We start from the raw sequence: 16,578 nt of genomic DNA on the forward strand, positions 1-16,578 counted from the left end.
TACTGCACGGGAACAAGGCTGATCCGGAGAGATAAACTCTTCTCTCCGGATCAGCATGTCAGGAGCTGACAGGGGACTGACAGAAAGCACGGCTGCAGTGTAAACACTGCAGTTGTCCTCTCTGTCAGTGATTGCCGCTAATCGCCAGGACACGGTAGGTAATGACCAGCCGTGACCCGGGGACTGACACCCACGGCCGCGATCGGCGGGACGGGTAGGGCGGACACGCGCCTCGCGCGCGCCCCCTACCTGTTTTGCAAGAGCATGTTTTAAAACATGGTTTTGCCCAGCCGTGCCGATCTGCCACCGTATTTCTACAGTGGCTGGTCGGCAAGAAGTTAAAGATCTGGTGGACAAAAAGCTAGAAGGCCTTTCCAACGCCTCTTTTTCCTCTGCAGCATTTGCCATACAGCTTGCTATTGTGGCTATGTCAATATGCCAGACTTTAGATGTCTGGGATTATTATTATATTATTATACAGTATTTATAAAGCGCCAACAGTTCACTCAGCACTGTACATTACAGTGGGAGACAGAACATGCGACAGTACGATAACAATACAATGTAATATACGAGGGGTTCGAGGGCCCTGCTTTTTCGAGTTTACAATCTAGGAGGGAGGGGATAGCGGTACAGGAGGAAACGTCGTGGGGGATGGAGTGGTAGGAAGAGTGGAGGAGGTCGGCAATTAGCAGGGGTTGGGGTAGGCTTCCCTGAAGAGGTGGGTTTTCAGGGTGCGCCTAAAGGAGAGGAGAGTAGGTGATAGTCTGATAGATTGGGGTGGGGAGTTCCAGAGGATGGGTGATGCCCTGGAGAAGTCCTGGAGTTTGGCATGGGAGGAGGAGACCAGGGAACTAGAGAGAAGGAGGTTTTGTGAGGAGTGGAGTGTGCATGTTGGGTGGTATTTAGATATTAGGTCGGTGATGTAGTTTGGGGCAGTATGATGGACAGCTTTGTACGTCAGTGTTAGGATTTTGAATTTGATCCGTTGGGCAATCGGAAGCCAGTGGAGGATAGATTGGAATCAAGTATGACCCCAAGTACTCTGGCTTGTGGGCGGGCCTGATGGTGGCATTGTTGGACATGATGGAGAAGTCAGTGGGGGGTGGTGTGCGGGTAGGGGGGAAGACGAGGAGCTCGGTTTTGGAGAGGTTCAGTTTAAGAAAGTAGAGCAACATCCAGTCTGATTTGTCATTCAGTAGGCTTGTGATTTAGGCAGAGACTGAGGGGGTGAGGTGAGGGGTGGAGAGATTAATTTGCGTGTCGCCTGCATAGAGGTGATAGTTGAAGCCATGAGAGTGTATGAGTTGGCCAAGGGAGAAGGTGTAGATGGAGAAGAGAAGGGGCCCGAGGACAGAGCCTTGAGGGACACCAACAGAGAGGGGGAGTGAGGGGGAGGTGGTAGCGTTGTAGGTAACGCTGAAGGAGCGTTGTGATAGGTAGGACGAGAGCCAGGAGAGAGCGGAGTCTCTGAGGCCAAGGGAGTGTAGCTTTTTGAGGAGGAGGGGGTGGTCGACTGTGTCGAAGGTCGAGGAGTAGGAGCACTCAGTAGTGGCCGTTAGCTTTGGCGGTTAGCAGGTCGTTGGAGAGTTTGAGTAAGGCAGTTTCGGTGGAGTGTAGGGGACGGAAGCCGGACTGTAGGGGATCGAGGAGGTTGTTGTCGTTGAGGTGGGAGCTTAGGTGATTGTAGACTAAGCGCTCAAGGAGTTTGGATGTAAATGGCAGCAGGGAGATGGGTCTAAGGTTGTTCGGGTCATTGGGGACCAGGGAGGGCTTTTTAAATATAAGGGTGATGTGCGCGTGCTTCTGAGGGGAGGGGAAGAGAGGGAGAGATTAAAGATGTGGGTGAGGGAGCGTAGGATGGAGGAGGAGGGAGGTTGTTGGAGTTGTGAGGGGATAGGGTCGAGGGGGCAGGTGGTGAGGCGCGCATTAGAGAAGACCTTGGTGACTTCCTTGATGGTAGTAAGGTCGAAGGAGAGGAGTGTGGAGGGGGCTTCAGTGTGAGGAATGTTAGGTGGGGTGGAGGTCAGAACAGTGGTGAGGGAGAGGGGTGATGAGCGGGTTGCTGTGTGAGAAGGGACGGGATAAGGATATGTCCGGGGGCCTGGGTTCCATCCTCTTGAATCCCTAAGTCCTTCAGTGGTTGGTAATCATGCTTGTGGTTCTGCTCTATTGTGTGGATGGCCTGGCCTGGTAGATGTTGTTGCGCATGTGGAAGACCCTTTGGCTAAAGCATTGATCTGCAGAAAATCTGTGCAAAAAAACAACTGGTAATTAAGCTCTTCAAGGGCAAACGCCTCTTTGGTACAGCCCCTGACAAGTTTATTCATGGTATCATGGATGGAAAAAAGCACCTTTTTGCCCCAGCAAAATTCATTAATTCCGTGCAACAAAAGAGTTTTTTGTCATCCCCAGAGGCTTCAAAATACAAGCCTGGGATGCAGTTCTTTTGCAAGCCCTAGACCAAGGGTATCCAAACTTTCCAAGCCAGGGGCCAGTTTACTGACCTCCAGGCTTTAGGAGGGCTGGACTGTGGTCAGTGGGAGTAGAAAATGCCCTGGCACCAGTGCACCATCGTTGGTTTTAATGGGAGGACTATTGTCCCATTGTTGATATCAATGAGGTGAATAGTGCCCCGTTGATGGTGTCCGTAGGAGGAATGGTGCCCCATCATTGGTGTCAGTTGGTGGATTAGTGCTGTAAGGACCAGATAAAGGCAAGAAAAGGGCCACATCCAGCCCTTGGCCGCAGTATGGAAAATGCTGCCCTAGACTAAAATTTTGCCTGGAGCAAAGTTCTCCTCACAATGAATGGATGCCCAAATTTGTCAGAGGGGGGAACACCTGATGGCCTTTGTGACCACCTGGACCTAGGATATTCCAGAGGTTTGGGTCCAGAGCATGGTTATCATGGGCTACCAAATAGAGTTTAATGCTCTTTTCCAACCACTTCCTGTAATTAAACCTCACTACATCCCTCAAAAAGACTGACAGATCCCCACACTCAGGTGGCTCTGGTGTAGCTTTGTCTGAAGGGGTAGTGGTTCTGGTCCTATAAGAGAAAATGTTTCAGAGTTTTTACTCAAACCTATTTACATTGCCAAAGCCCAATGGCAGCTATCACTCCATTCTGCATATGTAGGTTCTCTACACATTCAATCGAATTCAGAAGTTCTATATAAAATCTTCCTGGTCAGTAATTGCCTCTGTACAATAGTGGACCTTTCTGGCTTCAGCAGACATCTAGGATACCTATTTGTATGTTCCCATCTTTCCTGCATTTTGAAGTAGGCTCGCAGCATTTTCAGTTCATTGCCCTTCCCGTTGGCTTGTCCACCATACCACAAGTTTTCACCAAGGTACTAGCCGCTGTCCTTGTCTTTGTTCATGCCTGGGACATCTCCATAGTGGGGTATCTGGATGACCTTCACTTGAGGGAACAACCATTTGGTTCTGCCTGTCAGTTTCAAAGTGTTAATATGCTGTAGCTATTCAAGTAGATCCTGAACCTCCAGAACTCTGCACTAGAACAGACTTATCACTTCGAGTACCTGGGCCTCTCCTGGACAACTCCCTGTTCAAGATTTACTTTACACAGAACAAGGTCCAAATCCTCCCTCCTCTCCCATGTTTGGACACTTTAGTTCCTGATCCAATCAGCCCTTCATCTTTCCATGATGTTTCCGAAGTTAATAGTGGCCTCTTTCAAGGCAGTCCCTTATGACCAATTTCACTCAAGACTGTTGCTTCTCAACATTCTTGCTGTGTGAGACAAAGCAGGCATGGTATCTGGACAAACACATTTGCTTGCAACTCAGGGCCTGCTTTCCGTTGCTTAGTGGGTCACAAGTCCAGCTCTGGAGTGAGGGAAGGCTATCCACAACTGTTCTAGGAGGTCCTCCTCATGGATGCTAGCCTGTGGGGCTGGTAAGGAGTCCTAGACTTTTTCTCCGTACAAGGGACTTAGTCACCGAAGGAAATTTGTCTCTTGATCGGCATTCTGGAACTTAGAGCGATTCGCTTATCTCTTCAGTGCTTGACCACTCGACTCTAAGGTCATCCAATTAGGAATCAGTCGGACAATGGCACAGTGGTGGCTTCCATTGATCACCAGAGGGATACAAAATGTCTCACAGATCAAAGAGGGTAGGATAAAGTTCTGGCTTGGGCGGAAGTGCATGTACCAGCTCAGTTTGCTGTGCACATTCCTGGCACAGAAAATTGGCAGGCGTACTTCCTCAGTCATCAACTGGAGAGTAGTCTCTTCATCCAGGGATGTTTCAAGGCCTGTTACAGACAAGGGACATGGACTTCTTGGCTTCCAGGGTCAACAAACTGGGAAGGTTAGTTTCTTGGCCTTCGCAGTGCACTCCTTGGTGACTCTGTGGGATCACTTTAACCTTATTTATGGCTTTACCCCTCTGTGGAACCTTATCTGCTCCACAATATCAAGATGTTGGGCATTCCAAGATTTCTTATCATACCCAACTGGCCGAGGCAGACGTGGTACTTGGACCTCGTTAGACTTCTGGCAGGCTCTCCCTGGGCCCTTCCAGATCGTCTGGATCTTCTGCCCAAGGGCCAGTTTACCTCCCTTTTTCAAGGTTGCTGGTTTTAATGGCCTGGTTGTTGAATCTGAATGATAAATTCTAAAATATAGGGGGGCTATCTGCTTCAGTTATTCCTATACTCTATATGGCTCTTGCAAGGTCTACCATCAGAGTTAAAAGATTGTTGTGCAAAGCAATAATTTTCTATCCCAGGAAGAACTCCATGGGACAAATCCTGGCTTTTCTCCAATCTGGTCTAGATCAACATTAGGCCTTGGTTACCAACAATGGACAAGTCTCGACCCTAATGATTCTCTTTCAAAAATCACTTACTTCTTCCTCCTTATTGAAAGCCGTCATACAGGTTATTGCCCACATTGTTACACCTTTACGTTCCCCTGTGTGCCCTTAAGACCTCAACCTGGATCTGCCATCTCTCCAGAAACTGCCTTTTGAGCCTTTTGGGGATATCTCCCTGTCTGCTCTCACTCACAAGGTTACCTTTCTTGTTGCTATCACTGCAGCACATCTTATCTTAGAGTTACCCTAAGTAACTAACCTTCCCTATAATGCATAGGGACAAAACAATGCCCTATTTATTATTCAAATTAAATATTAAACATTTTTTTAAGAACTGTTACCTTTTATTTTTTTAGAATATCAGTTGAAAGATCAGTTTAATGTAAATAACCTGTTCTCATATATTTATATGCATATGCTCTACATTTCTTGGCTGCGTACACTGCGATTAACTTTATATATATATATATTTTGCATTGCTTAGCTGTAAACACTGTAATGATTTCTATGCCAAATATTGGTCCACTATACAGTGTATGCTGTACATCATAATCTGCCATTGTACTAGACTGATTTTCGAAGCAGTGGCTTGAGTGTCCCAGGTGGTACTTCAAATATGTTTGGGAGTACTTCGTTTAATAGTTATTTCTATAGTGCAAAACTGGTATTGATTTGTATTTTAAGACCTTAAAAGAAAAAAACACAACTTTTATGCACTGGTAATAGATGTAATCAAATCAGTGACCGTTTGATGTTAGAAAACTCATACCGAGAGGGTACTGTTTGTTGTCAAATAGCCAGGATAAGGAGCTATAATTATTGTTAGAATTATTGTTGTTGAGGCAAGAGTTTGCTAGCTAATATGGAATGCAAAACTTTCTCTATCCAGGAAATGAATTTTCCCGCAGCAACAAGTTCAACGGTTCTCTTCCAGAGAGATGCATTTATTAGGTTACGGCACAGGACACAAGATACTTGAAACAGATGACAAAATCCAGCAGAGGATTTGTAAATATTACAATGAACAGCAGCCCTCAGAGTCCCATACTTCATATCAAGCATATAGACACTACACAATTCAGCATATGTTCAATCTATAACATGCACCTAGGTAGCTTCCATGCATGCAGTAATGTGTGTTATCTTTTAGGCTTGTGCCTCCATAATAATGTTGTGTCAGCAATCAAAAAAATCTTTTCTTGATATACAGTTTTTCCTCCCATCTAAAAATAGCTGATTGGCTGGTCAAGCATTTTTCATCCTACCTTAATAAGACCCAACTTCCATTTTACTGATAGCAACAATTAAGATTTACAATTAAGCTACAGTATCTACAACCTCCATTACCTAGGACAGTAAACAACTGAACATCTGACCAATTAACATTTTTCTCATTACAGATACCACTTGCATGTTGAGTAGAATTAGCATAGGAATATTCTGCCAGCTCTATCAATTTTAAGGTGTAAATGGACTTGTCACTGGTCTATGTATGTTCATTCAATATCTATCTATACACTCACATACACACACACATACATTTATATTTTACACACAACATACTACACTGTTAAGACAAAAGTGGCTGGTCATTGTTCCTTCTAGACTATTCCATGCTCTATGACACTCCTTATGCATTCAATATTTATATGTTGGATTACAGTGGACTGAACTGCTGCACACATTCTCTTTGTATATATTCTCCCTTCTTCTAGGCACCAAACTGAAATTAGGATCCCTACTGTGCCTATGATAGACCCACTTTGACTTGTGTTAAAAAACTGACATAATTGAAATCACACATTCTGGTTCAGTAAATCACTTTGAAGTGACTGGCTACTGACAGCTGTAAAATTTTGTCTACTCTAGTCTATTTGAGTGCCATTAAACGTCCATCAAATTGCACAGTACTCAAAGTTTTGCAGCTTCTAAGTAATGCATTATATAGGTGCTTACATTTGTAAGAGTAATGTTATGACTGTTAATAATGAAAAATTGGAAATTCATAGTCATGAATATAAAGGAAAATATGTAATGACAACTGACCAAATCTTTGCTATGCTACTTATCAGATTGAAAAGGACCTGCTTAGAACGATGCCCAGCAATGCCTGTTTCTCCAATCTGCAAAGTGTGGGGGTGCCTCGTCTCAGAAGGGTGCTGCGTGGACTGGCATGGTTGTACCCAGATATTGGGTATTGCCAAGGCACTGGCATGGTGAGATAGAAATTCTAATTAAGGCTTCCATCTCTGTGATTCTTTGTTTAAGAGATAGTTTGTTTTTTTTCTCCTTAAACATTTAAATCCTCTTAAAGGTAATTTGATGGTTTGTTGTGAAAAAAAAATTATTTTTTAAGATTTATAAGTTTAAAACTTATGATTTTTGTTTTTTTTTTTACTAATTTTATTTCTATATTGTTTTCGACGGACCAGTCAGATCAGCCTTTCTTAGCCAGGGTGCCATCTAAGGTCATCAGTGGTCCTGCAACATCCTGCTTGAGGAAGGCTGTTCAAGCTGCTGCTCCTCCTTTGAACTGTGCATTGCCTCAGCAGGAGCTCGATAATGACAGTGAAGTGCAGAGCAAGGAAGGGAGAGGCATCTTCCTGAGTCCTGTGTTCTCTTCCTCCCCCTACAGGGCGGTACTATGAAGTGCAGTACCCTGTAGTATGGTTTCAATTTTTAAAATGGCTGTAAGTATGTATGTGTGTGTGAGTGTATGTTTGCAGTTTTATACAGTACCTTGAAAACATATTCGTACCCCTTTAAATTTTCCACATTTTGTCATGTTACAACCAACATGGGATGATAGACCAACATAAAGTGACACATAACTGTGAAGTAGAAGGAAAATGATAAATGCTTTTCAAAATGTTTTACAAATATCTGAAAAGTGTGGCGTGCATTTGTATTCAGCCCCCTTTACTCTGATAACTCCTAACCAAAATCTAATGGAACCAATTGCCTTCAGTAGTCACCTAATTAGTAAATAGAGTCCACCTATGTGTAATTTAATCTCAGTATAAATACAGCTGTTCAGTGAAGCCCTCAGAGGTTTGTTAGAGAACGTTAGTGAACAAACAGCATCATGAAGGCCAAGGAACACACCAGACAGGTCAAGGATAAAGTTGTGGAAAAGTTTAAACCAGGGTTGGGTTATAAAAAAAATATCCCAAGCTTTAGACATCTCACGGAGGACTGTTCAATCCATCATCCAAAAATGGAAAGAGTATGGCACAACTGCAAACCTACCAAGACGTGGTCGTCCACCTAAACTAACAGGCCAGGCAAGGAGAGCATTCATCAGAGAAGCAGCCAAGAGGCCCATGGTAACTCTGGAGACGTGGCCGTACTTGCAGACACTTGCAGCTGTAATTGCAACAAAAGGTGGTTCTACAATGTATTGACTCGGGGGCTGAACACAAATGCACCCCACACTTTTCACATATTTATTTTGAAAACCATTTTTAAAAACCAGTTATTATTTTCCTTCCACTTCACAATTATGTGCCACTTTGTGTTGGTCTATCACATATAATGCCAATAAATACGTTTTTGGTTGTAACATAACAAAATGTGGAAAATTCCAAGGGGTTCGAATTCTTTATATGTGTGTATAAACTTTATGTATGTTTATATGCATTTGTATATACGCTCACTGGCCACTTTATTAGGTACACAACACCTTCTAGTACCAGGTTGGACCCCCTTTTGCCTTCAGAACTGCCTTATTTCTTTGTGGAATAGGTTCAACAAGGTGTTGGAAACATTCCTCAGATCATTGCAGTTGCTGCAGATTTGTCAGCTGTACATCCATGATGCGAATCTCTCATTCCACCACACCCCAAAGGTGCTCTATTGGATTGAGATTTGGTGACAATGGAGGCCACTGGGGTACAGTGCACTTATTGTCATGTTTAAGAAACCATTTTGAGATAATGTGAGCTTTGTGACATGGTGCATTATCCTGCTGAAAGTAGGTACACTGTAGTCATAAAGGGATGGACATGGTCAGCAACAATACTACGTAGTACGATACTCAACTGTACTAACGGGCCCAAAGTTTAACAAGGAAATATCTCCCACATTATTACACCATCAGCAGCCTGAACCGTTGATACAAGGCAGAATGGATCCACTTCTTTCTTTCATGTTGTTTACGCCAAAGTCTGACCCCACCATCTGAATTTTGCAGTTTAAATCGAAACTCACCAGACTTTTTTTGTCCAATTTTGGTGAGCCTGTGCGAATTGTAGCCTCCGTTTCCTGTTCTTGGCTGACAGGAGTGGCAGTCGGTGTGGTCTTATGCTGCTGTAGCCCATCTGCTTCAAGGTTCGATGTGTTATGTATTCAGAGATGGTATTCTGCATACCTTGATGGTAATGAGTGGTTATTTGAGTCACTGTTGCCTTTTATATCACCTCGAACCAGTCTGTCCATTCTTCTCTGACCTCTGACATCAACAAGGCATTTTCGTCCACACCACTGCCACTCACTGGATCTTTTCTCTTTTTCGGACCATTCTCTGTAAACCAAGAGATTGTGAGAGAAAATCCCAGTAGATAAGCAGTTTTTTAAATACTCAAACCAGCCCACTTGGTACCAACAACCATGCCACGTTCAAATTCACTTAAATACCCTTTCTTTCCCATTCTGATGCTCTGTTTGAACCTAAGCAAGTTGTCTTCACCACGTTTAGATGCCTAAATGCATTGAGTTTCTGCCATTTGATTTGACTGACTAGCAATCTGTGTTACCAAGCAATTGAACAGGTGTACCTAATAAATTGGCCAGTGAGTGTATGTTACTTTTAAACCTGACCCCTAATCCCATACAATCAGAACCGCTTTTTTTACGGCTTGTTCACAATAGTGGCTAGGAATGCCATTTCTCTGAAAAGCGATCCATCTTTGGATCATTTTCAGAGATGTGTGACTGGTGGCAAAGAGGTAATGTGTTGACTTATCATGGCCTGTTTTAGCTCCCTAAGTTCAGTACCACCTTGCAATAAAACAGAGTTGCAGATAGCCCCACACATCTGGATACATACCTCTTGCCGCTGCCATAGCATGTGTATGACCCTGGCTGCTGCCTTTGCAGCTAAAGGGGTAGAATTTGGGGTTGGTAAATACAAAGTTGCTAACCTGCATGGTTTGACCATCCCCCAACCTCATGTGTGAAGGAGCCCTTGAATGTAGGTTAGCCCATTCTATTCAATGGGCTGCCCTACCCACAGAAACACCATGTTTGCCAGTGTGTGGGAGTACCATTAAGAATTAATAGCACACCTGCGCGTCTGGCATAGTGCGTCTGTGTTTCAGTAACATGCATGCTTTGGCGTGTGTTCTGACACACAGTAATCTGAACCAAGCTTTGGAATATGTTGCTCCGAGACTAAAAATGCTTTTCATGGGTTGAAAAAGACTGAAATTGATTACGGAAATCAGTGTGTTTAGTGCCCCTTGTAAGAGGAGGAAGCTAGATGGCCCAGGAGGTTTTTGCCATGGCTTTTTGGGTTTGTCTCTAGGCGATGTATAGTGATTGTGTCTAGGCCAGGGGTGGGCAAACTTTTTGACTTGAGGGCCGCAATGGGTTCATATATTGGACCCAGGGGCCGGACCAAGAGTAGATAAATTATGTGTATATGTCATCCATAGTAAGTATAGTAATATTCCCCCATAGTAAGCATAGTAATTAATCCCCCATATAGTAATTCATCCCCCCTATAGTAATTCATCCCCCCTATAGTAATTCATCCCCCATATAGTAATTCATCCCCCATAGTAATTCATCCCCCATATAGTAATTCATCCCCCATAGTAATTCATCCCCCATATAGTAATTCATCCCCCATAGTAATTCATCCCCCATATAGTAATTCATCCCCCCTATAGTAATTCATCCCCCATATAGTAATTCATCCCCCATAGTAATTCATCCCCCATAGTAATTCATCCCCCATAGTAATTCATCCCCCATATAGTAATTCATCCCCCATATAGTAATTCATCCCCCATATAGTAATTCATCCCCCATATAGTAATTCATCCCCCATAGTAATTCATCCCCCATATAGTAATTCATCCCCCATATAGTAATTCATCCCCCATATAGTAATTCATCCCCCATATAGTAATTCATCCCCCATATAGTAATTCATCCCCCATAGTAATTCATCCCCCATATAGTAATTCATCCCCCATAGTAATTCATCCCCCATATAGTAATTCATCCCCCATATAGTAATTCATTCCCCATATTAATTCATCCCCCATATTAAGTCCCCCCTGTGTCAATTCACTTACCTTTGCTCCGCGCGTTCCTCTCGCCGTGTCCCGCGCCGTTCCGGTGTAGCATGAAAATCTGTCTCCTATGAGGATCTGTCCCCCTCGACGTATCTGCGCATGTGCCAGTTTCAGGCATTAGCAGCCGATCGGCGATCTCCGGCACATGCGCAGATACGTCGAGGAGACAGATTTTCATGCTACACCGGTCTTCAGGGCGGACTGAGAGGGGAGCCTAGCTCCGCGGGCCAGATTAAAAGGTCCGCCGGGCCGTATACGGCCCGCGGGCCGTAGTTTGCCCATTGCTGGTCTAGGCAAACTATGGTGATTGTGTCTAGGGATGCCTTTTGTTGCTGCTGTGGTCTTTACTTGGGTTTGGGTGTAGACTTCTTCATTTCTGTGGCTACTACTGTAGGCTGCCACTGCCATTTTGGCTGTGGGCATTATACCATTTTCTTGTATGCAGGCTGTGGCCACTATTTTGTTTGTGACCAGGTTACTACAGCAGCCATTTTGTTGAAGTCCAAGTTGCCCTTTCCGTCCTTAGTCCTTAGGCACTTTTTTTCACCCCAGAACTTCAGTTTAGAGGGTGAGTTGAACCTAGGTAAATACCTCACTACTGCTTGAAAGTGGGTATAGAGGATTATTCTGCATAGATAGCAATGTACCTTTTTGCTTAAAGGGACATACTATCTGCTGTGCAATTCTGACTGGTGGCAACATGTCTAACACAAGAAAGAGACCACTGTGGTCAGTCAAATTTAGCAGAACTCTTTTTCTGTATGCACCAGCTGCAATTTTAAGTTTAATGGCACTAACGTGATCAAGATTACAGCACTGCTTGTATTATGCTGAATAAAATAGTAAAATATATCACTGGTGTCGAGGATTTATTCCTGGCTTGCAGATAAAGAACTCAGGCACAAGACCAGACCACCTTTCACTGCCCATCAGTGCTCAATTTGTTTGCTGGGTAACATCAACAAGAGATAAAAACCCACAGACTTTTGACAAGTTTGGGGGATGTCTTCTGTTGTTCAGAAATGTTTGAATAGGGTACTTTTGAATGTCTAGGTTTGCAAATTTGCTCATATGGGGTACAAATCAGAATTGCATTCCTCTTCTCCAAAGTGGTTTCTGACTTTGAACCAACATCTAAGTCCTCTAAGAATGGTGAGTCTATGTTTAATTTTTTTTAAAAGACTTCTCTCTAGGGGGGTGTTGACTTCAGTACCACATACCAAAAGATTCAAAGGTTTATGTTTGAACTTCTTTACTGCCTCAAAGAAGGATAGGCTCCTTACCCATCCTCGATTTAAAGGCTTTAAACTACTTTGTGGGTGTGGTAGATGAGGACCAATACCAATGTGTGGCTCTTTCGCCTTTCATTAGCTCCACATGTGTTTACAAAGCTCCTGGCTGCATATCACGGCATCTTAATTATAGGGTAGTTGGATAACCTGGAATTGTGAGTGTCTTTGCATCATCAAAATTTGGGGGACATGCTCTTCTTTCCTAGGCTTTATGGATGACACTTTTTGAAGTGGTTCCATTCAGACAACATCACTTTAGGATTCTACAGTTGCAGATCCTTCACAAGTCGCTGTTGTTGCTGGAAAAGGAAATCTGCTTGAACTCTTGGTAATGTGTTGGTGCCAATGTTGTGATTGTGGAAGTTTTCTTCTTTTACTTTGGTGAAAGATTGTGATAATGGACACTATTCACTATGGCTGGGGAGGTGATCTAGGCATGCATTCAGTGCACGGTTCTAGGAGAAACCCCACCCCCTCATCAATATGCTGGAACTTGTTAACAAAGTTCTTCGGCCGGTGTAAGACTTGTCTTCAAGGTTTTCCAGGTGGCTTTGATTCACCCATGTTATGTAAGGGACTCTTCTATTCTTTTTGGTTATTTTTTTTGCCTGCTCCTTTTTTGAGTAATAGTTTAGATGTTCCACTCACTTTATTTGTCAGCCGTGTCTGTAAATGATAAAAAAAAAAATAGAATTTTTGTACACGTTGTAAAAGTCTTTCTTTGATTATTGAAGAACATAGCTTCTGCATATTTAGTTGTGTTGGGCCCTTTGGCAATGTTGAAGTTTGTTTTTTGTCCTTGTACTAATGATGTGATCTGAGTTTTTCTGCCAGTTGTAGGGTTTTGGCCACTTAGTAGAAGGTCTGCCCCTTAGGCCTCGTTCACATCCTAGGCCTAGACAGCTGGTGGCAGTTGAGTATTATATAATCAGAAGGACTGATAGAATAATTTGTCGCCAGGATCGCCTCAACTGGTGCCAGGGTTCGGCATGTGGTGGACCGGGTTGATAAATTACTGGGAGTGGCTGGGCATGACCCAGCTGTCTTGGTCTATGTTGGAACCAATGACAGAATACATGGAAGGTGGAGGCTCCTTAAGAATCAATTTAAAGAACTAGGCTGCAAGTTGAAGGGAAGGACCTCCAAGGTGATATTCTCTGAAATATTACCTGTGCCATACGCAACTCAGGAAAGACGGGGAGATTTGAGAACTGAATGCATGGCTAAAGACCTGGTGTAAGAGGGAAGGATTAGGGTTTCTAGAGCACTGGGCTGACTTTTCATTGGGGTGCAACCTATATGCTGGAGATGGTTTGTACATAAATAGAAGGGGGTCGGCTGTGCTGGGGGAGAGTTTTATGGGAAGGCTGGAGGAGTATTTAAACTAGGATCGAAGGGGGGGAGGGGAGGGAGAATTAAATTATACCAGGGTAGACAGATCAGACAGGTCAGTTCTTACTGGTGGGTGGAATGGGGAAAGATGGAGGGGAGGGCTATGGCAGATGAGAAGAAGGTTCCCATGTTACAAACAACCAGTGGAATTGGTACCATTTGTATGAAAATAAAAAATATGCAAAAACCGTGTGCACAAGGTGTCAATGTATTAAAGTGTTTGTTCACCAATGCTAGAAGTCTGCCAAGAAAAATAGGTGAGTTGGAAGCTTTGGTGCATGAACAGAACTATGATTTAATTGGTGTTGCTGAATCTTGACTTCATTCTTCACTTGACTGGGCCATTAATATTCCTGGCTATGTTCTCTTTTGGAGAGATAGGGTAAATAGGAAAGGTGGTGGTTTCTGTCTCTATGTTAGAAGTGATCTCAGAGTGAGTGTGAAAAAGGACCTAGTCAATGGAGAGTGTGATGAGGCTGAAGCTTTAGGGGTTGAACTGCACATGGGGGTGCGTACTACAAAGGTAATCATTGGAGTTTGTTATAGGCTTCCCAGTGTTAATGAGGTGGAGACTCAGCTCCTTGCACAAGTCGCAAGGGCTGGGACAGTGTTAATAATGGGGGATTTTAACTACCCGGAAATTGACTGGAGTAATGGTACTGCAAGAACAGTTAAAGGGCAAATATGTTTACACCTACTACAGGACAATTTTATGGTACAGTTCATAGAGGCCCCAGCTAAGAATGATGCTCTGCTGGACCTGGTAATCTCAAACCATGCAGAGCTTATTACGAATGTCCATATAAAAGAACATCTGGGTAGCAGTGACCATAACATGATTTCATTGATTGTTAGCTGTAAACAGCAAGCACATACAGGAAAAATAAAACCACTCAATTTTAAGAGAGCTAATTTTCCAAGGCTGAGAGCTGCTCTCCAAGACTTAGACTTGGAGGGAATATTGGCATCAATGAACCCAGCACAGAAATGGGAGTTCTTCAGAAAGACTGTATGTGAACACACTGCAAAATATATTCCCATGGTCAACAAGTTTAAAAGGCTAAAAATCAAACTTATGTGGCTTATGGCCAAAGATAAAAAAGCTATAGATAATAAGAAAAGAGCTTTTATTAAATATAAAAATGAAGGAACGCTATAATCGATTAAACATTACAAAGAATATAACAGAATATGCAAAAATGGAAATAAAGGCCGCAGAAATTGAAAATGAGCGACAGATTGCAAAAGATAGCAGGAACAACCCCAAAAAATTCTTCAAAAATATTAATAGTAAAAAGATCTGGTCCACGCATGTAGGCCCTTTACAAAATAATTTACAGTGGGTAACTGGGGACAAAGAGAAGGCAAATTTATTAAATACCTTCTTAAGATCTGTGTATACAAAGGAGCATGGGGGAGCTCTTGTCCATAATGGGCATGGTATTGACACAGCTCCAGATGATCCACATTGGCTCACAGCTGATATGATCTGAAAATATTTAGACAGAATAAAGGTAAATAAAGGACCTGGACCGGATGGCATACATCTTTGAGTCCTTAAAGAATTGAGCTCTGTCATTTCAAAGCCACTGTTTCTAATTTTTAGGAACTCTTTAATGACTGGCATAGTACCACTGGATTGGCGTAAGGCCAATGTGATGCCAATATTTAAAAAGGGGTCAAAATCTTTACCAAGTTTAATAAAAGACTACATAGATGAGTTCTTGCTGTAAAAAAATATTTTAAGCAACAGACAGCATGGATTCATGAAAGACAGAAGTTGTCAAACAAATCTGATTTCTTTTTATGAGGAGGTGAGCAAAACCTTGGACAGAGGGGTGGCGGTGGACGTGGTATACTTGGATTTTGCAAAAGCATTTGACACAGTTCCCCACACACGACTAAACTCTTCAGGCTTGGAAAAATTTGTATGTAAATGGGTAGAAAACTGTCTAAAAGATCATATTCAGAGAGTAGTGGTTGTTGATTCATACTCTGAATGGTCTACGGTTGTCAGTGGTGTACCCCAAGGTTCAATTTTGGAACCCTTACTTTTTAACATATTTAACGATGTAGGGTCTGGGATTATAAATCCAATTTCAGTCTTTGCAGATGACACCAAGCTGCGCAGTGGAGTAACGTCCTTGCATGATGTCTCCAATTTACAAGCCGACCTCAATACACTGTTTAATTGGGCAACTATGTGGCACATGAGGTTTAATGTTGATAAACGTAAGGTTATGCATGCATCATACATCCTGAGGGGAGTACAACTGGGGGAATCAATGGTGGAGAAGAATCTGGGAGTTCTGGTAGATCACAAGCTTAACCCCTTCACGCCTAATGGTAAAACAAATCTAAATGCCTAAGCACAATTTTGCAACGTTGACATGTGTTAGTAAAACCATACATATCATCACTACTACTTTGTACATCCAGGTGAATTATACCGCGTTTTTTCAGGACAAATTGGGCTTTCATTTGGAGGTAAATGGTAATGGATATCTCCTGATTTTTTTTTTATTATTATCAAAGGAAAACTGGCCCAAAATAGTAAAAAAAAAAAAAAATTTTTTTTATTTAGCTGTGTGTTTCTTCTTACTACCATAACCTACCACCAAAGAACAACTCAAAATAAATTCTCCAGCTCTTGACGATCGCAGCGATACCACATATGTGTATGTTAGTTGTTGTTTGTACCCCAATACAGCCCAGAATCAATAGAGCACATTTTGTTTTTGTC

At 42.8% G+C, this 16,578-nt stretch overlaps 1 protein-coding gene across 5 annotated transcripts in view; it reads left to right on the top strand.

The window, feature by feature from the left end:
* Positions 1 to 16,578, top strand: part of SGSM3 (small G protein signaling modulator 3) — a 247,573-nt gene that overhangs the window by 74,538 nt on the left and 156,457 nt on the right. For all 5 annotated transcript variants that reach the window (XM_089674219.1, XM_089674222.1, XM_089674223.1 and 2 more), the window contains exon 7: positions 6,922 to 7,065. In XM_089674219.1, the coding sequence (XP_089530345.1) occupies positions 6,922 to 7,065 (144 nt within the window). The remainder of the gene's footprint in view (positions 1 to 6,921; positions 7,066 to 16,578) is intronic.

This window comes from Staurois parvus, unplaced genomic scaffold (assembly GCF_062004578.1).
Source record: "Staurois parvus isolate SC_StPar_1 unplaced genomic scaffold, SC_StPar_1.0 ptg000149l, whole genome shotgun sequence".
NCBI classification, from domain to species: Eukaryota; Metazoa; Chordata; class Amphibia; order Anura; family Ranidae; genus Staurois; species Staurois parvus.